The sequence below is a fragment of the Acartia tonsa genome, chromosome 8, assembly GCF_053477335.1.
Source record: "Acartia tonsa isolate MP-2025a chromosome 8, ASM5347733v1, whole genome shotgun sequence".
Taxonomy (NCBI): domain Eukaryota; kingdom Metazoa; phylum Arthropoda; class Copepoda; order Calanoida; family Acartiidae; genus Acartia; species Acartia tonsa.
In genome coordinates this window covers 15,380,581-15,398,969 of record NC_137267.1, presented here as the reverse complement: position 1 = coordinate 15,398,969, position 18,389 = coordinate 15,380,581, and the positions used below count along the sequence as shown (strand labels likewise).

At 32.0% G+C, this 18,389-nt stretch overlaps 2 protein-coding genes across 2 annotated transcripts in view; one reads left to right on the top strand and one right to left on the bottom strand.

Annotated features, from left to right (window-relative positions):
- Window positions 1-18,389, bottom strand: part of LOC145326100 (uncharacterized) — a gene marked incomplete in the record, with an annotated part of 253,565 nt that overhangs the window by 210,789 nt on the left and 24,387 nt on the right.
- Window positions 1-18,389, top strand: part of LOC145326099 (uncharacterized) — a 155,972-nt gene that overhangs the window by 129,714 nt on the left and 7,869 nt on the right. The window contains exons 7-14 of the mRNA XM_080169208.1: window positions 172-273; window positions 512-561; window positions 1,067-1,197; window positions 1,438-1,548; window positions 8,616-8,941; window positions 11,314-12,215; window positions 12,580-12,650; window positions 12,920-13,099. Coding sequence (XP_080025334.1) covers window positions 172-273; window positions 512-561; window positions 1,067-1,197; window positions 1,438-1,548; window positions 8,616-8,941; window positions 11,314-12,215; window positions 12,580-12,650; window positions 12,920-13,099 — 1,873 coding nt within the window. The remainder of the gene's footprint in view (window positions 1-171; window positions 274-511; window positions 562-1,066; window positions 1,198-1,437; window positions 1,549-8,615; window positions 8,942-11,313; window positions 12,216-12,579; window positions 12,651-12,919; window positions 13,100-18,389) is intronic.

The following is an 18,389-nucleotide window of genomic DNA, read 5'->3' as shown; positions in this document are numbered from 1 at the left end:
ACTGTAACACGATGCTATAAATAACTAATCTGGTACATTGATATCAATAACAATTTAGCCTTCAGAATCAGAATTTGGTAGTTTCTTGTTTCATAAAAATTAATACAGAATGATTTAAGATTTCATTCTATTTTTAATTACTGGCAGTATATAAACATTTATTTTCTTTAGGGAAAGTGGACGGATGGTGGGTGTATATCCTGAACTGGAGGGAGAGGTTGTGTGGAGGATGGAGCATCTCATGGCCAAGTGGGACATGCTGGCTAGTCTCAGGTAAACATATAGCTACAGGTATTGCCTGTAAATCACTTAAAATGGCTCCATTCTATATAAAGACCACCAACCCCCAACCCCCAAAAGATTACCTTATTTTAAAACCATGATACTAGTTTCAGCTAACAATTATACCTTTTGATTTATATCTCTAACCCTTACTTAACCTAAAATAAGCATCAAGAATACTATGGCCTAAAACTTTATCATTACTCTATTTTAATGCGTCTATTTGCAGGAACAAGGCTCGAACCAAGACAACAACAGACCTTCCAGATGTTTACTCAGGTACAGTGTGATATTTATACTTGGAAATTTATGTTATAAGGAAGTTTTCTCGTATTCATTCGAATCTGGTGGAAAAGAACCGGTTCTCATCCATACAAAAAAAACTATGTCTAGCACCGTATTATAACCAGTTTTCTACGAAAATAAAAATGTACAATCATAATTTTATAATTAAACATTTTATATCCGCAGAAAGCCGTTTATAATACGATGCGAGAAATAACTGTTATTTGAAAGGTTCAAAATTTTGACAACTAATGTACAGCCCAATTCTTTAAATTCGATTCTCTTCTTGTATCTTTCAAAACATTTGAAGTAGCTGCTACGCCCCTGGCTTCAAGGGGTCTGTTAAAGGGGTACATAGGGGTTAAAACTCATTACAACCAATGAGAAGCATACCTAAAATAAAAAAAAACACATCAATTTAGTAGTTATTGAGATCTTAAGCTTGAGCCCAAAGAGCTGAATATCTTGTTCAATAGGCTACAAGAAATATTATTTCTAGACATTGAGTTGGAGGTACGATGTCTACGTAAATGGCTGAGAGAAATGGAGGCACGGATTGACCCACTCCAGTTTAGCAAGGCTCAGCAGTGGACCACCAGGGACAGGGAGAAGAAAATGATGGAATATCAGGTAAACTTTAATATTGCTTGTCCATTCTTCCTGACAATTTTATGGGTTTTAAATATCACGAACAATTCCATCAAAGATATCTAATAAAATGTAGAAAAGGACTGCATTACAATAAAACTATCACAAATTCAGTATATTTAATTTATTAACCAAGTAATGAGCTTATGAAAGCATTATTATAGAGTATTGTTCTGTTTTTGTTTAAAACTTAGCCACCCTGTATTTTGTGAATTTTCTTAGGTTCTACAAACGGATATAGAATCGCATGGACGTATAGTAAAGCTGGTTCTGAGTTTGTGTGAAGATTTGGGACAAAATCCTGGACAGTATGATCTGCCCCACGCATTAAAGGTATGAGTTTGTGGCATATTTTGATCGGCTGGTCATCTTTATTTTAAGAGTAACTTTATCTATCTATGTATGAACCTATCTATCTGTCTATCTGTTGTATATCCTTCTATATCTCTATTATCTAACTATCTATCTATCTTTCTAACTAACTTTCTATCTATCGGCGTTCTCCTCTTTTTTTCAATCTTGAAAATTTGAGTATTCCCCCCCGCCCCTCCCCGACAACGAACAACTATTTTAGGTTAGGTTAGGTTAGGTTATAGGCTAGGGAGCCGAGCGCTGCGGCTAGGCAGGCAAGGGGGCCGAGCGCTGCGGCTAGGGAGCCGAGCGCTGCAACCAGAGTTGTTCGTTGTCGGGGAGGGGGGGGGGGGGTACTCAAATTTTAAAAATAAAAAAAAATCTAAGAGGATATTACCTATCTATCTATCTTTCTATCTAACTTTCTATCTATCTATCTCTCCTTTTCTCTAGGTATTTTCTGCTATAAGATGAAAAAGATAAGTTTAATAGCTTGAAGCGATAAAAATCTACAATATGAAATTTAATCTTCAAATGTTACCTTATTTTAAATTGAATATTGTTCATTCAACTTACACAGAGTAAAGTCTGTAAGAGTATTCTATTTATAAATAAATCAAAGACATCTACACAAAGGGAGGGTTCGTCCGTCCGTAATGTTAGAACATGTTAGAATTGTCATATTGATTTCAAACTATGATGATTTCTGTAACAGTTGGAGTTGCTATAATAAAGTTCGTATATTCATTATTCTTCTAGTTGATATAATTATCGCATCCACTTAATTTTTAGAATATTTATTCCTATGGTTACTAGGCACATTCGACAGCTTTTAATTTTTTCTCTTCTATTACTTGGTGCTTTTCAAGGAAATACATATACAACGCAAACATTACCGGATTATAATGGACAAAAATCACAATATATCTGAGCTGGATCTTTAAATCATTTAGTGGTGAGCCAGATCGGGGTGAGCCAACTTTCCACCAATGAGAGCACAGCATTTTATGAAATGCCGCGCTGTGATTGGCTAAAATTCGGCTCACCCCGATCTGGCTCACCACTAAAATGATTTTAAGATCCAGCTCTGCTTTATTTTTATTCTTTTTCCATAAAATTAAATCAATTCTCAAAATTTAGAATGTATTAAAGATGCCCAAAAATAGGTTTTGAAGAATATTGCATGCAGAGGAATTAAAATGGCCAAGATGAAAAACCCACATGACAGTGTAATCGTTGGTGTTCATACAAAAGTTATAAAAGACTGGGAAAAAATTTGATAGTTAACATTTTTAAAGCAATTTTATTGGATTGGAAAAATTTAATAAATTCAGTGAGATAATTGAAGTTAACTGTATGGTATTAAATAAAAGTGCCAAAAATTGACATCTAATGTAGGGATGTAAAGGGTTAAGACAATGGCCTATAAATTGATGTACATCACCAATGACGATACACAAAATTACCCCTTCTGTTTTACAATTAGTTGATGAAACGTTTGAAATAACCAATTAAATTCCATAAAAAGTCCCCAAATTTGTTAAGCCAACGAATAAGAAAACATTATTCTGAAACTTTGGGGACTAGTGTAATAAACATCCCAATGTTCCCTTCCTCCCTGCATCTAATGCCATATGATTGTAATGGATTCAGATGGATTAAGGCTATTTTACTTCCCTATTCCCCCTTCTAGGAAAACACATCCCCTAGAAGTTATAAAAAAGTAGTTACTGAAATTTATTTTGCTAAATTTTATAAATTGGTTACACTGAAAGAAAGATATGTAATGGTAGGGGTGTGGTTCTGTTTACATCTTGTAATCTATACAAAATCTATATTTCAATTAAATCATCTTTACACTCTTCCCACCCCCTCCCCCCCCCCCCCCATGTCATTTCATTTCTTCACAAATATGGCGAAAATCTATGACTTTAAATTGAAGAAAATCGTCGAATTACATGGAATTAATTTCATCATTTTTAGGGCTTTCAAATTTTTGTAATCGGCTTAAATGTATTTTAAACGATTTTCAGATAAGAATTGTTTTGTTAGGCTTAGCAGACGCAACAGTTTAGCTGCGACTGTAATTTTTTTGCGTCCTAAAAATCTGCATTAACATTTAATTGTGACTTAATCAGTTAATTTTTTTCTTTGTAATATTAATCTTTGAAACTGTGTAAATATACCAATAAAAGTTTATTGCGCGATCATTATTGAAAATGTCTTCAATTTTAAAAGTATACTATCAGAAATTTTTTATATTTTACTTTTCAAAGAACCTTTAATTTTATCATTTGAGGGGTATAAGACAATTTTAGTAAACATCCTTCTGTTTAATATACCAACAAATTTAAAAATCTTAATTAAACCTAACATTTCCAAAAAGAAGATTAAACACGTTCGAATGTTATGGTATATTTCAGAGATCTAAAAGGGTAGGACAATGGCCGATAAATTGATGGATATCCCCGATGATTATACACAAAATTAACCCTTTTGCATATGGTTGGGACGTTTAACCTAATGTACCAACCAATCATAATTTAATAAAAGTCCCCATAAGTGTAAAGCCAACTAATAAAAAAACGTTATTATAAAACTTTGGAGACTAGTGTAATATTCCCTGGGTATATTTACTTATAAAACTTTGCAAAAACCCTCGCAGACACCCAAAATAGGCTGGCAAAATTGTATTGTCTGTCTGTAGATGGACTTTACACTTTCACGGTTTAATCTTATTAATTCTATTTATGTCTAATTTCTCTAGATACTTTATGGATTTAATCCATTTTATTATTACTTGGATGTTACACCTGATTTTCATGTACTCTGATAAAGTGATGCTCGCAGCTGGTTAATATTACAATACCCCACATCCTCCACCCTTTACCCAATCACCTCTACTCCTACTGGATAAACGAAGTGACCAATAAATGAAGTCCATATTAGCAAGCTCAATTGAAAACAAATTTTTACCTGTCAATATATCCACTTATATCCTATATCCATTTGGATATAACATGAGACAAGGAATCTGAGGATTAATAAGCATAGCCGCTCAATTTTGTAAAATCTCTAAGAAAAGTTGTATCAAGCCCCTGTACTGTCTCTGCGGGGCTCTTGTAACCTCCACCTAACCTAAAAATATAGGTTTTTTGTTTGTTTCTTTGAGCTATATGAGGGAAACCGCTGACGTCTTCCTTTACATGTTTCAATGTAGTACTTTATTTTTTTTTAGGAACAATTGTCAATTTTTTCAACGAGAATTTTGGTCTTGCAAATTTTGTAAGGCTTTCTAAATCTTTATAGTTAGAAAGCTACTCTAAAAATTACTTAATAATGTAAAGTAAATATAAAAAGCTATCCATTACAAGAGTAAGACTAACAGAAAAAGTAAAATGCAGAATATCTCTGTAACCTCTGAACTGGTCAGGTTCTACTTTTCAGAGAATATACCTCCTTGTCCTAGGATAGTTATTCCCGCCCCCGTTGTGGCGAAGCCGCTAGTATTATAATTTAAAAGAGTGGATTAAGTAGATTAAAACAGAATGTTAATTTTTATCTTTTAAACAATAATTCATGTAGAAAATTAGGATATTAAGATTATAATGATAACTTAATAAAAACATTGAAGAAGAAAAAATAACAATGTCAAAAGAACTATTTTTGTGGATCTACTATATACATAGGGTTTGTCAATACGTCCGTAATAAGATTATAAAATAGCTTAAAACTACCACAGGAACAGTAGGCATTTTTCATAAAAAGTACGTAGATTTTAGCCAAATCATACAGGAAGAACAGACGGACAGAAATTTAATATGTTATCCTGTTGCTGCTTCGCTATTAATGACATGATTGTTCTTTTTAAAACAATAATTAGCTCCTTGTCTAATCAATACTGTCTGCTTGCTAAATTTCAAATTAGAACATAGTTCATTTCTCATGTTTTAAGATTTTAAAACATGGAAAATGTTTGAAGTTAAATTTGCAAATGGAACAAGAATGACAACATCCATAAAGCCCAACTAAACACTCGTACAAAAAATCATATTGCACTTACATGATATTCCTACATATTAAAAGTTCGATTAAGTAGTCAATCCAATAAAATTTTGCCTAATCTGTCTAGGAATCAACTTTTTTATTTTTAAATTTCTTACAGTTTTTATAAAGTAAAATACTTTTAAAATAAGATTTTTTGCTTGTTATTGCTGCACTACTTATAAACCTAGTTCTCCTTGTTTATAAATTACCTTATTAAAAAGTGCACAGCTTCTAATTGGTGGTATTTAAAATTAAAACTGTTCTGTCTGACACATGAAATACTTTTAGAAAACTAAATTGCTACTTTTTTACCCAACCCATTATGTCAACATTGAATACAACTTTTTTGACGGTGAAAATTTACTGCCGCATTTTTAGTGTAATTATTTAAGTAGCAGGATATAGGAGACATTGGACTGTAAATTGTACTGGTACCCAAAAGTTTTTTAAATATATCATTTATTTTTAGTTAAAGACTTTGAGGACTTGTAACAAATATTGATTGGGTTGTACAAATCTTCAGTCTTACACCCATTATTTTAATCTGCAGAAGGGGTAATTTTGCATATCGTAATTGGGGGTGTATAATATATCGTCTATTGTCTTATGCGGAAGTAAATTCACACCTTTTTTGACATGTTGAAATAAAAACTTTTATTTTGGCAAAAGCGTATATATTGTGCAAAATTAAAATTATTGCAATATTTATGAGATTTTGTTTCTATGGACTGGTAATGTTCAAAGGAGATTTGTTGGTTTTTTTAGATGAAAAAGTATTGAAAAATTTAACTGAAAATGACAATATAGAAATTCCATTTCAAATAACAAAATTTGACTTCATAGTAATACATTAGTAAAAATGTTTTAAAACAGAAATTTTAAAAGCTGACTTTTTAAAAAAAATAATTTAAAAAACACCTTTTTCTGCAATGGTTTTCATGATAGGAAAAGTTTTTCAATTCTTGTCGCGACGCGACATGGCAAAAAAAGATATTTTCATGAAACAACAAAAACATTGATCAAAGAATGATCAAGTAATGTTTGAAAATTAAGAAATGCTCTGGCTCATAGATATTAAACGCTGGATTCTTGAGGGATAATAAGCAAAATGAATCCTTTTTTTGATTAAAATCATGGGTTAAAATGTTTGAATACTGCTAGTTTGAACCAACCAATCAAGTTTTTAAGCCAATGAATCATTAATGAAACTTTGGGAACCAGTATGATTTTCAGTCCAATGTACTTTATCTTTCTGGTTAGACAAGACATGAAAGTCACTTTAACTCACTCTTTTTTTTATTTTAACAGTTTTGTGAGGACACCCTCCCGGCAAACCCCTCTGAAAGCAAATCTAGTAAACATGCAATGTTTGTGTCAAAGGATTTAAAAGCTTACAAAACGCCAACAAAGTTTATGCATAATATTTTAAAGAAATTTCAATGTACAATAAACATATACTAATAACATTTTATTAGCGAATGTACTCTATAATTCGAAATGCCCGTCTGTCTGTAACATTTGGGGTGGGGGGGGGGGGCGTGATTTACTGGCTTCTATTGAAGATAGACTATTAAAATTTATTGTTAAAATTCCCTATACTAATGAGTGAGCATCCAGTTAATAATTTATTTGGTCCGTTGGTCTGTCTGTTGGTCATATGCTACAATAGACATGGTTTAACATCTTTTATGAATTTTGATTGTTTGGTTCATTGAGTCTACAAACGTTTCAACATAAATTCATAGTTTGTTTTATGTTTACCTCGAAATAAATATTATAAAAACAAACAAATGTTTCAACCACAAATTGAAATCTACAAAAGTGTTGATTATGTGTATCATCATTGGGGATGTACATTAATTTGTAGGCGATTGTCTTATCCCTTTAGAACCCTGGCAATTTCACACATTTGTATGTTTCTAATGGAAACGCAGCACGTTTGCATAAAAATTTGTATGAAACCTTGCAGACATTTTTATGCTTTTTCTCTTTGCAGAAAATGAAAAAGGGCGGGAAAAATCATTGTGTGCGCAACACCTATGCCGCGTGTAATTTTTCATTTGTGATTTCGTTTGTTTCAATTTGGCTATCTAGCTTTCTATGTTTTTTTTTTAAGTTAGGTACTGTACCTTACCCATTATTTTTTTTTCTTCTATTTTTAGTTTTTGTATCTTTTTCATTTATACTTTATCTTGTAACTAATACTTATTCAATATCTATCTGTAAATAATATTTCTTATAGATATCTATTTATTATTAATCTATCTATGTATCTTATGTCAATCTAATGCATATATCTATCTAATCCTATCTATTGATAAATATTACTGTAGCCCTTTTCTATCTATAAATCTATAATCTGCTATCTCTGAGAAAACTCAGAAGAAAAGTATTTTTTTGCAAGGCGAGAATTTTGCGAACTGTAATTGAGTTCGCTGACCTTGCATCCTATTCTCACCAGGGAGGTTGGGGACATCGGGCTGTTTATTACACTAGTCCCCAAAGTTTTATAATAACTTTTGGGACTTAAGTTAATTCATTAATTTAAACGTTTTCACCACGAAATTTAATCTACAGAAGGGGTGATTTTGTGTATCATCATTGGGGATGTACATCAATTTATCGGTCATTACATTATCCCTTTAGATCCCTGCATTCTCACACATTGTCCCAGTTAAACAGGATGATTTTGTATTGACATACAATCATAATGGTTTAATTTTATGTCGACTATACAGAATTAATTGTTGAATAATGCAATGATGATAAATTAATTTATATCCCCAATGATGATATACAAAATTACTTCATTAGATTAAAATTTAAACCAACCTATCAAGAGTTGATAAATGTAACCAAAGTTTTTTGCTTAAAAAGTGTAAATAAAACTTTGGGTACCAGTTTAAATCTCCTGATTGAATTTTACAATTAAAAGTATATTGCTCAGATCATTATCATTTTAACATTTTATAATAAGAAATTCAATGTTTAATTATTTTTAGGTTGCAAAGGCCTTAGAGAGGCGGTGGCATCAGATATGGTTACGCAGCCTGGAATGGCAGTGTCTGCTGGAACAGTGGCTACAATATCCAGCAATCAACGCAGCCGCTTTAACGCCAACTAACCAGTTATCGCCGCTTTGCGATGGTTTTGCAAGTTTTGGTGGTGTTAAAGACGTAATGGCGTTGCCATTAGCGGACACGGACGAAGAAGAGCCGGTCAATAAGGTGCGGCGGATGGCGGGTGAAGGACTGCGGGAAGATGGGATACCGAGGCTGGTTGATTTGTTTGCCTCGCCGACTTTTTCGCCTGCTGCTACTTTGTTAAGGTATAGTCTTATTTATTTGTTTTTCCTGTTTTTTTTTAATCTTTAAGGGACAGGATAATTGACAATAAAATTGATATACGTCCCCAATGATGATAAATAAAATTACCCTTTAGTAGATTATTTTGGGTACCAGTACATTCTTTGTTTATATTTCTTAGAAAGTTCTAAAAAATAATAATACAAGCAAACTGTGTAACGAAACACTTCTGTAAACAAAAAATAGTAAAATGTTGATGATTTGGCAAAATTTTAATTACTTACCAGTTAAAAGTAAATTATGTTGGAAGACAAACCTACCTTATGGTGGTGCCTGAACACGAATAAAGGGAAACGACAAATAAGTTGAGCTTGTTTGGCTAGATAAAAGAAAAAAGGTGTAAATATCCTCGAAATCTTTGAAATCAAAATCAATAACTACACTTATGTAGTTGAATGATAGCATAAAATCTTATTGCCAATAGCTTTTTTGTTGTTTAGCTTTGTTAGGACGATAGCTATATTATAAATAGGGTCTGTTAATATCTGTCCGTTTTTTCTGTCTATATGTCCCTATATCAAACAAGTACATTAGCTTGCAAGGTTTCGTGATTTATTTCCGGTATTTTCCTCTTAAGTATTTAATTTTTTAATTTTGACATTTTTCTTTCTTTTCCATAAACGTTTACTGTTCTTTTTCGTCCAAGCTATTGTTAATTTCCAATGTTGCGCTGCTGCTTATGGAGTTGGACTTTCCTTGTTAAATATATAAACATACTCATGGTGTGTATTGTGTTTATAAGTGTTGTCCTGCAGGAATCTCAAGGGACAAGACAATGACTGATAAACTAATGTACATCACTAAAGATGAAACAGAAAAATACCCTTTCTGTAGATTACAATTAGTAGTTGAGACATTTGCACATCAAATTCATGAACCAACAAGTCCCCAAAGTTGTATAGCCAACAAATATGAAAATGTTATTATAAAACTTTGGGGACTAGTGTGATTAACAACCATTGTCTCCTCCCTCCCTGGTATATAAGTGTTGTCAAGTGTGTCTACACAAGGATCTTAAGGGATACGACAATGGACGATTAAATAATGTACTTTCCCAATTATGATCAACAAAATTGCTTATTAGAATTAAAGGTGTAAAAGTTTGAACAAATCAATCAAGATTTTAAAAAATGAGAGAGCTAGTAGTTTATAAAACTTTGTTAACTCCAATGTCCCCTCCCTCCTTCCCTGGTGTCTACATGATTCAGCGTTTATGGTTATTTGCAAAAATATCATAGAACAGTCGGGAAGGGAGGGGACATTGGACTGTAAGTATACTAGGAACCGATTTTTTAGAAAACACGTTTTCTCATTCGTTGCATTGAAACCTTGGGTACTTTTATTGCATCTTGATTGCAGTTAGTTCAAACTAGCAGTGTCTATACTATTCCTCCAATGATTATTATCTACATAAGGAGTAATTTTTTAATGTACATAAATTTTTAGTACCAATAAGTTCTATGTAGAACTTTTCAAAGAAATACATACTTAATTTCTAATTATTATTCTCTGTAATGAAAATATTATATTCTTAGCTGAAAATTATAACCTTCGAATTATCAAGTTATCAATTAAGTTTTTATGAAAATATTTGCTTTTACCCGCCCACTCAAAAGCTGTAAGTATTGATTTTTAATAAACAATATTTTAAAGTAGCGCAGCAATATAACTTTAACAAGAAATATATTTGTTAATGATAAACAAAATTACCACTTCTGTAGATTCAAATTAGTGGTTGAAACGTTTAAACTTAATGAATGAACAAATCAAAATTCTCGGAAATCCCCAAAGTTGTTTAGTCAACGAATGAGAAAACATTATTAAAAAACTTTGGACACTAGAGTAATAAACAGCACATTGTCCCCTCTCTCTCTCTCTGACAAGACTTGCTTTTGTTTTTAATATCACGATATAATTTGCGAATGATTTGAACATAAAGCAACTATACATTATTATTATTATTATTTCTATGTTCAATGAATGGAGGGGGAGCTACTATAAATAAGCAATAACTTTTAAGTGCTTTGATTTGGGAACTCTGTATTTGAAAGGGAGGTAGGGGTCAGAAAAAATTTGGAGTTTTCCTTGGAGATACAGAAGGTTTCATGTGTGACGTCATAAAAATAAGGAAGGATTAAGGGAAAAGTGGGAAAGGAAACCCTAAAAATGAGATGAATTTAGACGTCACACATGACACTTTCCGTATCTGCGCTTTCCCTAAAATGAAAAATTCAGTCGTTAAATTGGTAAGCAAGATCTTATTGGACAAACAAAAATCCTTACTAAATATATAGGTTAGATTAGTACAAAATTAATATTTATTTTTTTATTTTAGGGTGAAGAAAAGAAAACGTATGCTAACTGCCGGAGCGGCAACAGATTCGCCAGCAGTAAACACCGCCTCCGGAGGAGATCAATCCCCGTCAGCGGAGCGCAAAATTTCGCCCCGCGCTAGACGCCGCCTCACTTCCCAAGATTCCGGAGCCGCTGTTTTTACATCTGGCAGCGATACTGCCTCACAAAGCGAGGAGGATGAATGTGTTGTTGATGGACGTGTTGTGGCTAAACATTATGATGCTATGAACACTTCTGAAGATGCTACAAATTCAGATGAAACTCCTAGGCTTAATCTTGAGGATAACAGAACTGTTATGGAACGAGCAGGATCAATTGAAACGCCCAGAACTGTTATTGATGGCCCCGTTTCTGCTAATCTTCTTAGCATGTTGGCTAAGTTAGAAGCGGCGGAAGCAAAGGAAATGGAACGGCGAGCAACTGATAATATTAAAACCACAGCTCCTATTACTTTCTGTGAAATATCAGAAACTGAAGGAGAGGATTGTTTATCAACATCCAGCTATAGATTTTCTAAATCAGGTCAGCATTCTATTGAGTATACCAGGGAGTTCCACAGGGAGGCTACTGGGAACAATGATATTTGTGGCAAAAGAAAGAATTCAAGCCTTGACAACAGAAGAGGTTCAGAATCGAACCTGGAAAGGTTTCTGCATGAAAATGATCTCAATTCGACAATATTGAGCTGGAGCGCGGGGTCGGTGGGTCCTGTCATGCATTCAACTCCCGTCTTGGAGCAATCTAACATGGATGTGTGTGGAGGGAGGCAGGATTACCATGGACAAGAGTATCCGAGGGATCAGGAGCTGGTCAGCTTGGATTCTTTAGAGATCACTTCTTCGTGTTCCTCCAACTTTGGCAGACAAAATAGAAAATTTACAGGTATTCAATATTAAAGCTTTTAAAAAAATTTCGTCATACTGGCCTACCATTGGTCAATTAAAATGTATACTGGCATACCATTGGTCCCTTAAAATGTATACTGGCCTCCTGTCATTGGCATTTTAGTCTGTAAATTGGTCTATCATATGACGTTATTTTTATAGGCACTTTAAAGAGCTATACTTTTAATATATACTGGGATAGGTTACCTCAATTGGAATGAGGATAGTATAGCTATGTGGAAAGAACAGTTTGTGCTGTATTAATAATATCTGTGTATGCTGATTTAACAATATAATAACTTAGATAGAAGCAATGACACAACCCTCAACTTCATTAAACATTTTTAATAATTAAATTTTAGGTGTAACACATGATTCATTGGAAGATGTATCATCAATAGTTTGTTCAAAATCTAGCATTCACTCTTCACAGGTAACAATTTTACTTTTATTGTCAGTACTGTCTTAATTACTATCTGAAGCTTCCCTTAAAAGGAGAACTCAATCAGTTCATCTTCAGACAAAAAAAACTTTACTACTTTATATAGATTGATAGTATTATAGAGTATTGTTAAAAACTTCTTTGCGAGTGTTGCGAATCTTGTTGACTTCGTAATGAAAGGGATTTAAAAGTGTTAAAAAAACCCTTTTACTTTAGCAAAACTTTTTTTTCTTCTTCTTTGCAATTGTTAATTTGTTTAGGGCATTTCTTTGGAAAGTCTTTCAAGTGAAGAGTTAGCCTATGCTTGCAACCTGCCTTCCTTTCAACTAGACGCTGAAGTTGATACCCAGCCAGCTAATGTACTAGGGAGAGATGGTACCCAGCCATCTGAGATTAAACAGCTGTCGAGTAAGGGAAAGAAAAAGAAACGCAAGCGTACGGTAAGAAAATTATTTTTAAAAGCAAAGCTTTTCAAAGGGTCGGTCCGTCCGTCCGTACGTACGTCCGAGACAGATAGCTCTTATTCTTTAATTTAGGCATACTAGAATTGTCCTATCGATTTCAAACTTTGCATGGTGTTTCCTGTAGTAGTTAGGTACGATTTAGAAAGCGTAGCAACTCTGTAATCATTACCAGAATGTCCGTACGTCCATTTTAAACATGTTGATTTTTCTACTTTTTTAACAACAAATTTTTATGTGATCTAATTATCCGTTTGATCTGATTTTTTGTATATTGATTCCTGGAACAACAAAGAACAATATAATAAGCGAAGCAACTCTATAATCAAGTCCTATAAATGTAAGTATGTCCATAAGCATTATCCTGTATCAAGCAGTTTTTCAACAAATTTACTTACAATTTTGCTTCGACTCTTATACTTTTATATTCTGATTATTTAATTCAGACACTATACAAGTGTTAATGTCCGTTTGTCCGTTTCAGTGCTTCGCTTTTATGGATGTTGTCATCCTTGGTTTAATAGCAAAGCTACTTTATAGTAAAATTTAGTTTATTATTTGTCAGTGGTTAGATGTAAACAAAATTACTTTATAATTTTACTTTTTTAATTGTTGTTGTTTGAAAAAAATGTTATTGCTCTAAAATTGTTTATTGGCATAAAAAAATGATTTCATGTTCAAATATCCTTTTTTTTCTACGAAGCTCTAAAAAATTGCTTTGTTTACCGTCCCTAATTACAGCATGCCTTAATTACCTAAATCTAAATGTAATTATGAACGGGTCGCAAGAAGCTTATTGATTTTCAAAAAATATAGAAATCATAGATGAACAATCCCATATTTTGACCTGTTGAAATACATAGAAACAATCCAATCATATTTTAGAATTTTTTTTTTTTATTTCATCCATATAATAATTGAGATATAACAACAGTTGATTTTGTTTAGATAATGCTTTGTATAGTAAAATTATATTCTGCCCAAAAAATTCGTTGCTCGAATTATGGCATCTGTGTCAAAAATCTTCGTCTACTGGAAATTCCTTTGATTAACCATCTAGGTTATTATATCTATAGATTTTACTTCTTTTATTCTCTGTCTTTAAGCTTTTAAGAACAAAACATAAGGAAGTTGTTTTATTTTGTATAAAGTTAATGATTCTTATTTATTTTAACTTCGAGATAAAAGGATAATTTTAAAACAATAAGCCAAAAGTATTCTGTACAGACAGACAGAAAGACAGACACAGTCTTAATATAAAGTAGCTTCGGCACTGAAATTTGTTTTAAGATCCAACAATAACATGCTAGTTTATATTTTTGATTTAATATAAAAAAAGGTATAAATAGTAGTTAGGGTTAATGGCGTGCATAGGGTTTTGTAAGGGGGTGTAAACCTTTTGATAGTAAAAAAGGGGAAAGGAGGCTTCACCAATTTCAATTTTAAAGGGAGTAATAACCCCTCTTTCTGCACGCTCATGTTTAGAAATTAAATAGTTATGTGCCTTTTAATTTGATTTTAAGAATTTATTTCTCCTTCATTAACCTATTCTTATACCAATAAAGTTATAAATCTATCCTTAAACCCGTGGAGGTATGTAACCTTTGCCTACAACTACTTTTAATATCTTTTAATAACTTCATTTTCTGTGTAGACAATAACTCAACCCAAAGCAGAATTATGCAGGGATTTAGGGTTAGGACAATGGACAATAGATAATAATCCCCCTACTCATGATTAACAAAATCACCCCTCTTTGTGAATTTAAACTGTTTATGGAAAAGTTTGCATAATAAACAAAACAAAAAATTCCAGTTTATTATCCCCCTTAAAACTGAAAAATATGACATATAATGCTCTGCAATTAAGAGATGCAAAATTTTAATTTTGTGTGCAGCGAGGCTGTTCTATCAGTCTTGTGTGGACGGGTGGACGGAAATCACCTAGTTAAAGAGTAGCTGTGCTTCCTATAAGCATCATTTTGCAAAGTATAATGAACTTTCAACAACAAACATAGCAAATATTTTTCAGGCAATTATCCCATCTTTTTTCTTTTTCTTATGATATTAATTTCAAAATTAAATCACCTTTTGTGTTAGTGTTTTTTTGGTATGAAAACAAAACAAAATCTACATTTTTAATATTTATCCTACAAATCTTACATGTATGCTTTTTTTGTACGATATTTCGCATATGAATTCTTACATGAACATTTTATTTTGTGTGATAGTGTGTAGGGAGAAAGGGGACATTTAGCTGTTTATTACACTAGTACCCGAAGTCTTATAACAGCTCTTGGGACTTTAATTGAATTTTGATTGGTTGGAGTGTCCAAATATTTTAACCAATAATTTTAATCTACAGAAGGTGTAATTGGGGATATACATCAATTTATCGGTCATTGTCTTATCCCTTTAGATCCCTGGGTTGAGTTGTATTTTGTTTTAACTTTTCTTATTCTTTTAATTGGGATTAACCATTCATGTTTACTAAAATTAATGTTTAAAAATCTGGTATAATTTTAAAAGCTTAAAGCAAATATAAAGCAGTATTCATGTGGTTTGTTCAGACTTAAGTTATTTTTAAAATGCTTCATATTAATGTAATTAAACAAAGCATTATTAAATTGATAAATGAAACATACAGTAATACAGTAATATAGATATATATATTTTTTAGAAATCTGAATTACCGCAGTTGTCACCTTTTTGCAGTCGAACTGACGTTTTAAAAAATGTGCAGCTTACTGATAAGTCCTAATTTCACCATATTAAAGATTGCTGTTCCTTTCTGTTTTTGTTTTAACTGTGCTTACTATGAGCCAATTTATCAGGGATCAAAAGGGATAAGACAATGGCCTATAAATTGATATATATCCCCAATGGTGATTACCCCTTCCGTAGATCACAATTAGTGGTTTAAATGTTTAGACACTCAACTTAATGAACCAATCAATCAAAATTCAGTAAATGTCCTTAAAGTTGATGAGCTAACGAATAAGAAAACGTTATTATAAATCTTTGGGGAATAGTGTAATAAATAGCCCAATATCCCCTCCCTCACTGGAAATTAACCTTTTGCAAATAATCAAATGACATTTATAATATCTTAAACTTTTTACATAAGTTATTAACATCATTATCCTTGTTTTTCAACATATATTTGTATATAGATACATAATTATTAAAAAATGTTGGCAAAAATTGCCAAGTCGTGGGAACCTTTTGGTTTTCACTGTTGCCAGCAGGGATATTAAGGGATAAGACAATGGATGAAAAATAAGTTTATATCCCCAATGACGAATGATTAAAAGTTTCCACTTTTGTATATTAAAAATTTTTTTTAAGTTAGTATAATATTAGTTTAAAACCAACCAATTAAAAAAAAACTAATTTTTTTAACAATCGTTTAAGAAAAACGTTGGGTACCAGTGTAATTATCGATCCAATGTCCCACCCCCCTTCCCTGGTAATCTCTCTCTTCAATTATTTAATTTCATGGATATTTTGTAACAATCATATGAAATACAATAATCATTACCAGCAACAAGTAAATTTTACAAACCTTTAAATTGAGATCTATTTTGGTATTACGTCTTTGTCTGCAATTTCACAAACCTGAAGCGAAGCTATTCTATTACTCAAGAAGTCTTAAGTGACAGGTCAATCGATATAGATTATAATTATTGGTCGAAAAGTTTGGATGCTACTTGTTTGCATTAACCAATCAAATTTGCTAATTAAGCCAACGAATAAGAGAATGTGTTTGTAAAACTTTGGGTATCAGTATCATTTCGGTCTAATGTCCCCTCCCTCGTAGTATAATTCTTATGTGTTATTTCATATTTGATAACTTATTTTGAATCACTTCAAACATTTGGCATCGAAACCGATTAATATCCTATGGATTAGAACCGGTTCTCAGCCATACTGAAAAATCATGTATATTGTATACGATCATTTTATAGACAATTTCCCACGAACATCAAAATAAAAGTCATTAGCTAAAGGCCAGGGTTTGACATAATTGGTTTTTATCTTGTAATTTTTCATTTTAATATTTGCGGAAAGTTATCTTTGATACGATGCGATAAATAACTATTATAAACTTTGGACTATCACAATGCCATTTACTAACTTAAAATGGATTAAGTCGTCCTTGTTTATTATGTTAAAACTTCTTAATATTATAAAGTTACGGATTTTATGCAAAAAATTAAAATTTCTTACGTTATTTCTTGTTATTTGATACTGTTACGACAGGATTATGATATCTTATTATGTGGGTTAGTGCAGTTTTTTCTCAATTTTTAAATACTTTTTAATTATCACAAGCTGCTAAATTCAGAATTTTACATATGTGAATTAATTTAAAGTTCTCTTATTCGTTGGGTTCAAAACTTAACAACCAATAATTTTAATCACATGATGTGGTAGTTTCTTAACATAATTATAGGTATGTGTGTTATTTTTCCTTGAAAATCCGTGGAATTGCTCCATTCATTATTTGGTGGTCAGTTAGATAATCTAACTTATAGGGGTATCACAATTAAAGACATACACAAAAAAAAGGTTTACATTTTACGCCGTAAAATGAATTTGGATTTAATTTGTTCTTGTCAATATTTTAATCTGATTTTATAATATAATTTCTCGTATTCATTCGAATCCGGTGGATAGGAACCGGTTCTCATCCATACGAAAAAACTATGTCTAGCATCGTATTATATCCAGTTTTCTACGAATATAGAAATGTACAATCATAAGATTAAAACTAGTTTTTTTAGCCGGTGCCTTCGGCACCACGGGGCTAAAAAACGCGGAAAGCCGTTTATAATACGATACGAGAAATAACTATTTCAGTATCGCTTCAAAACCGATTAATATCTGCTTGATTAAAACCGTTCTCAGTCATACTGAAAAATCATGTATAGCATCTTATTAAAGACAATTATCCACGAATATTTAGAATTAAATTAATACCAGTTTTGTTAGCACGGGTCTTTGGCTCTTTGGGACAAACAAATCTGGTTTTAATCTTATAATTTTTCATGTTAATGTCCACGGAAAACTGTCTATAATATGATAAATAACTATTTTTAGACGTTATTGTCCTTTTAAAATGATGTTTTACTTTTCCCTATAAAAAGACTCGTGATGTCTTAATCGTATCATGTTATTATAACCCAATTATACACACAAAAATCTATCCCAAAAAAGCTTCTTTTCACCTCTTTTTGCGACCAAGATTTTTAGAAAACTTTGCTTTT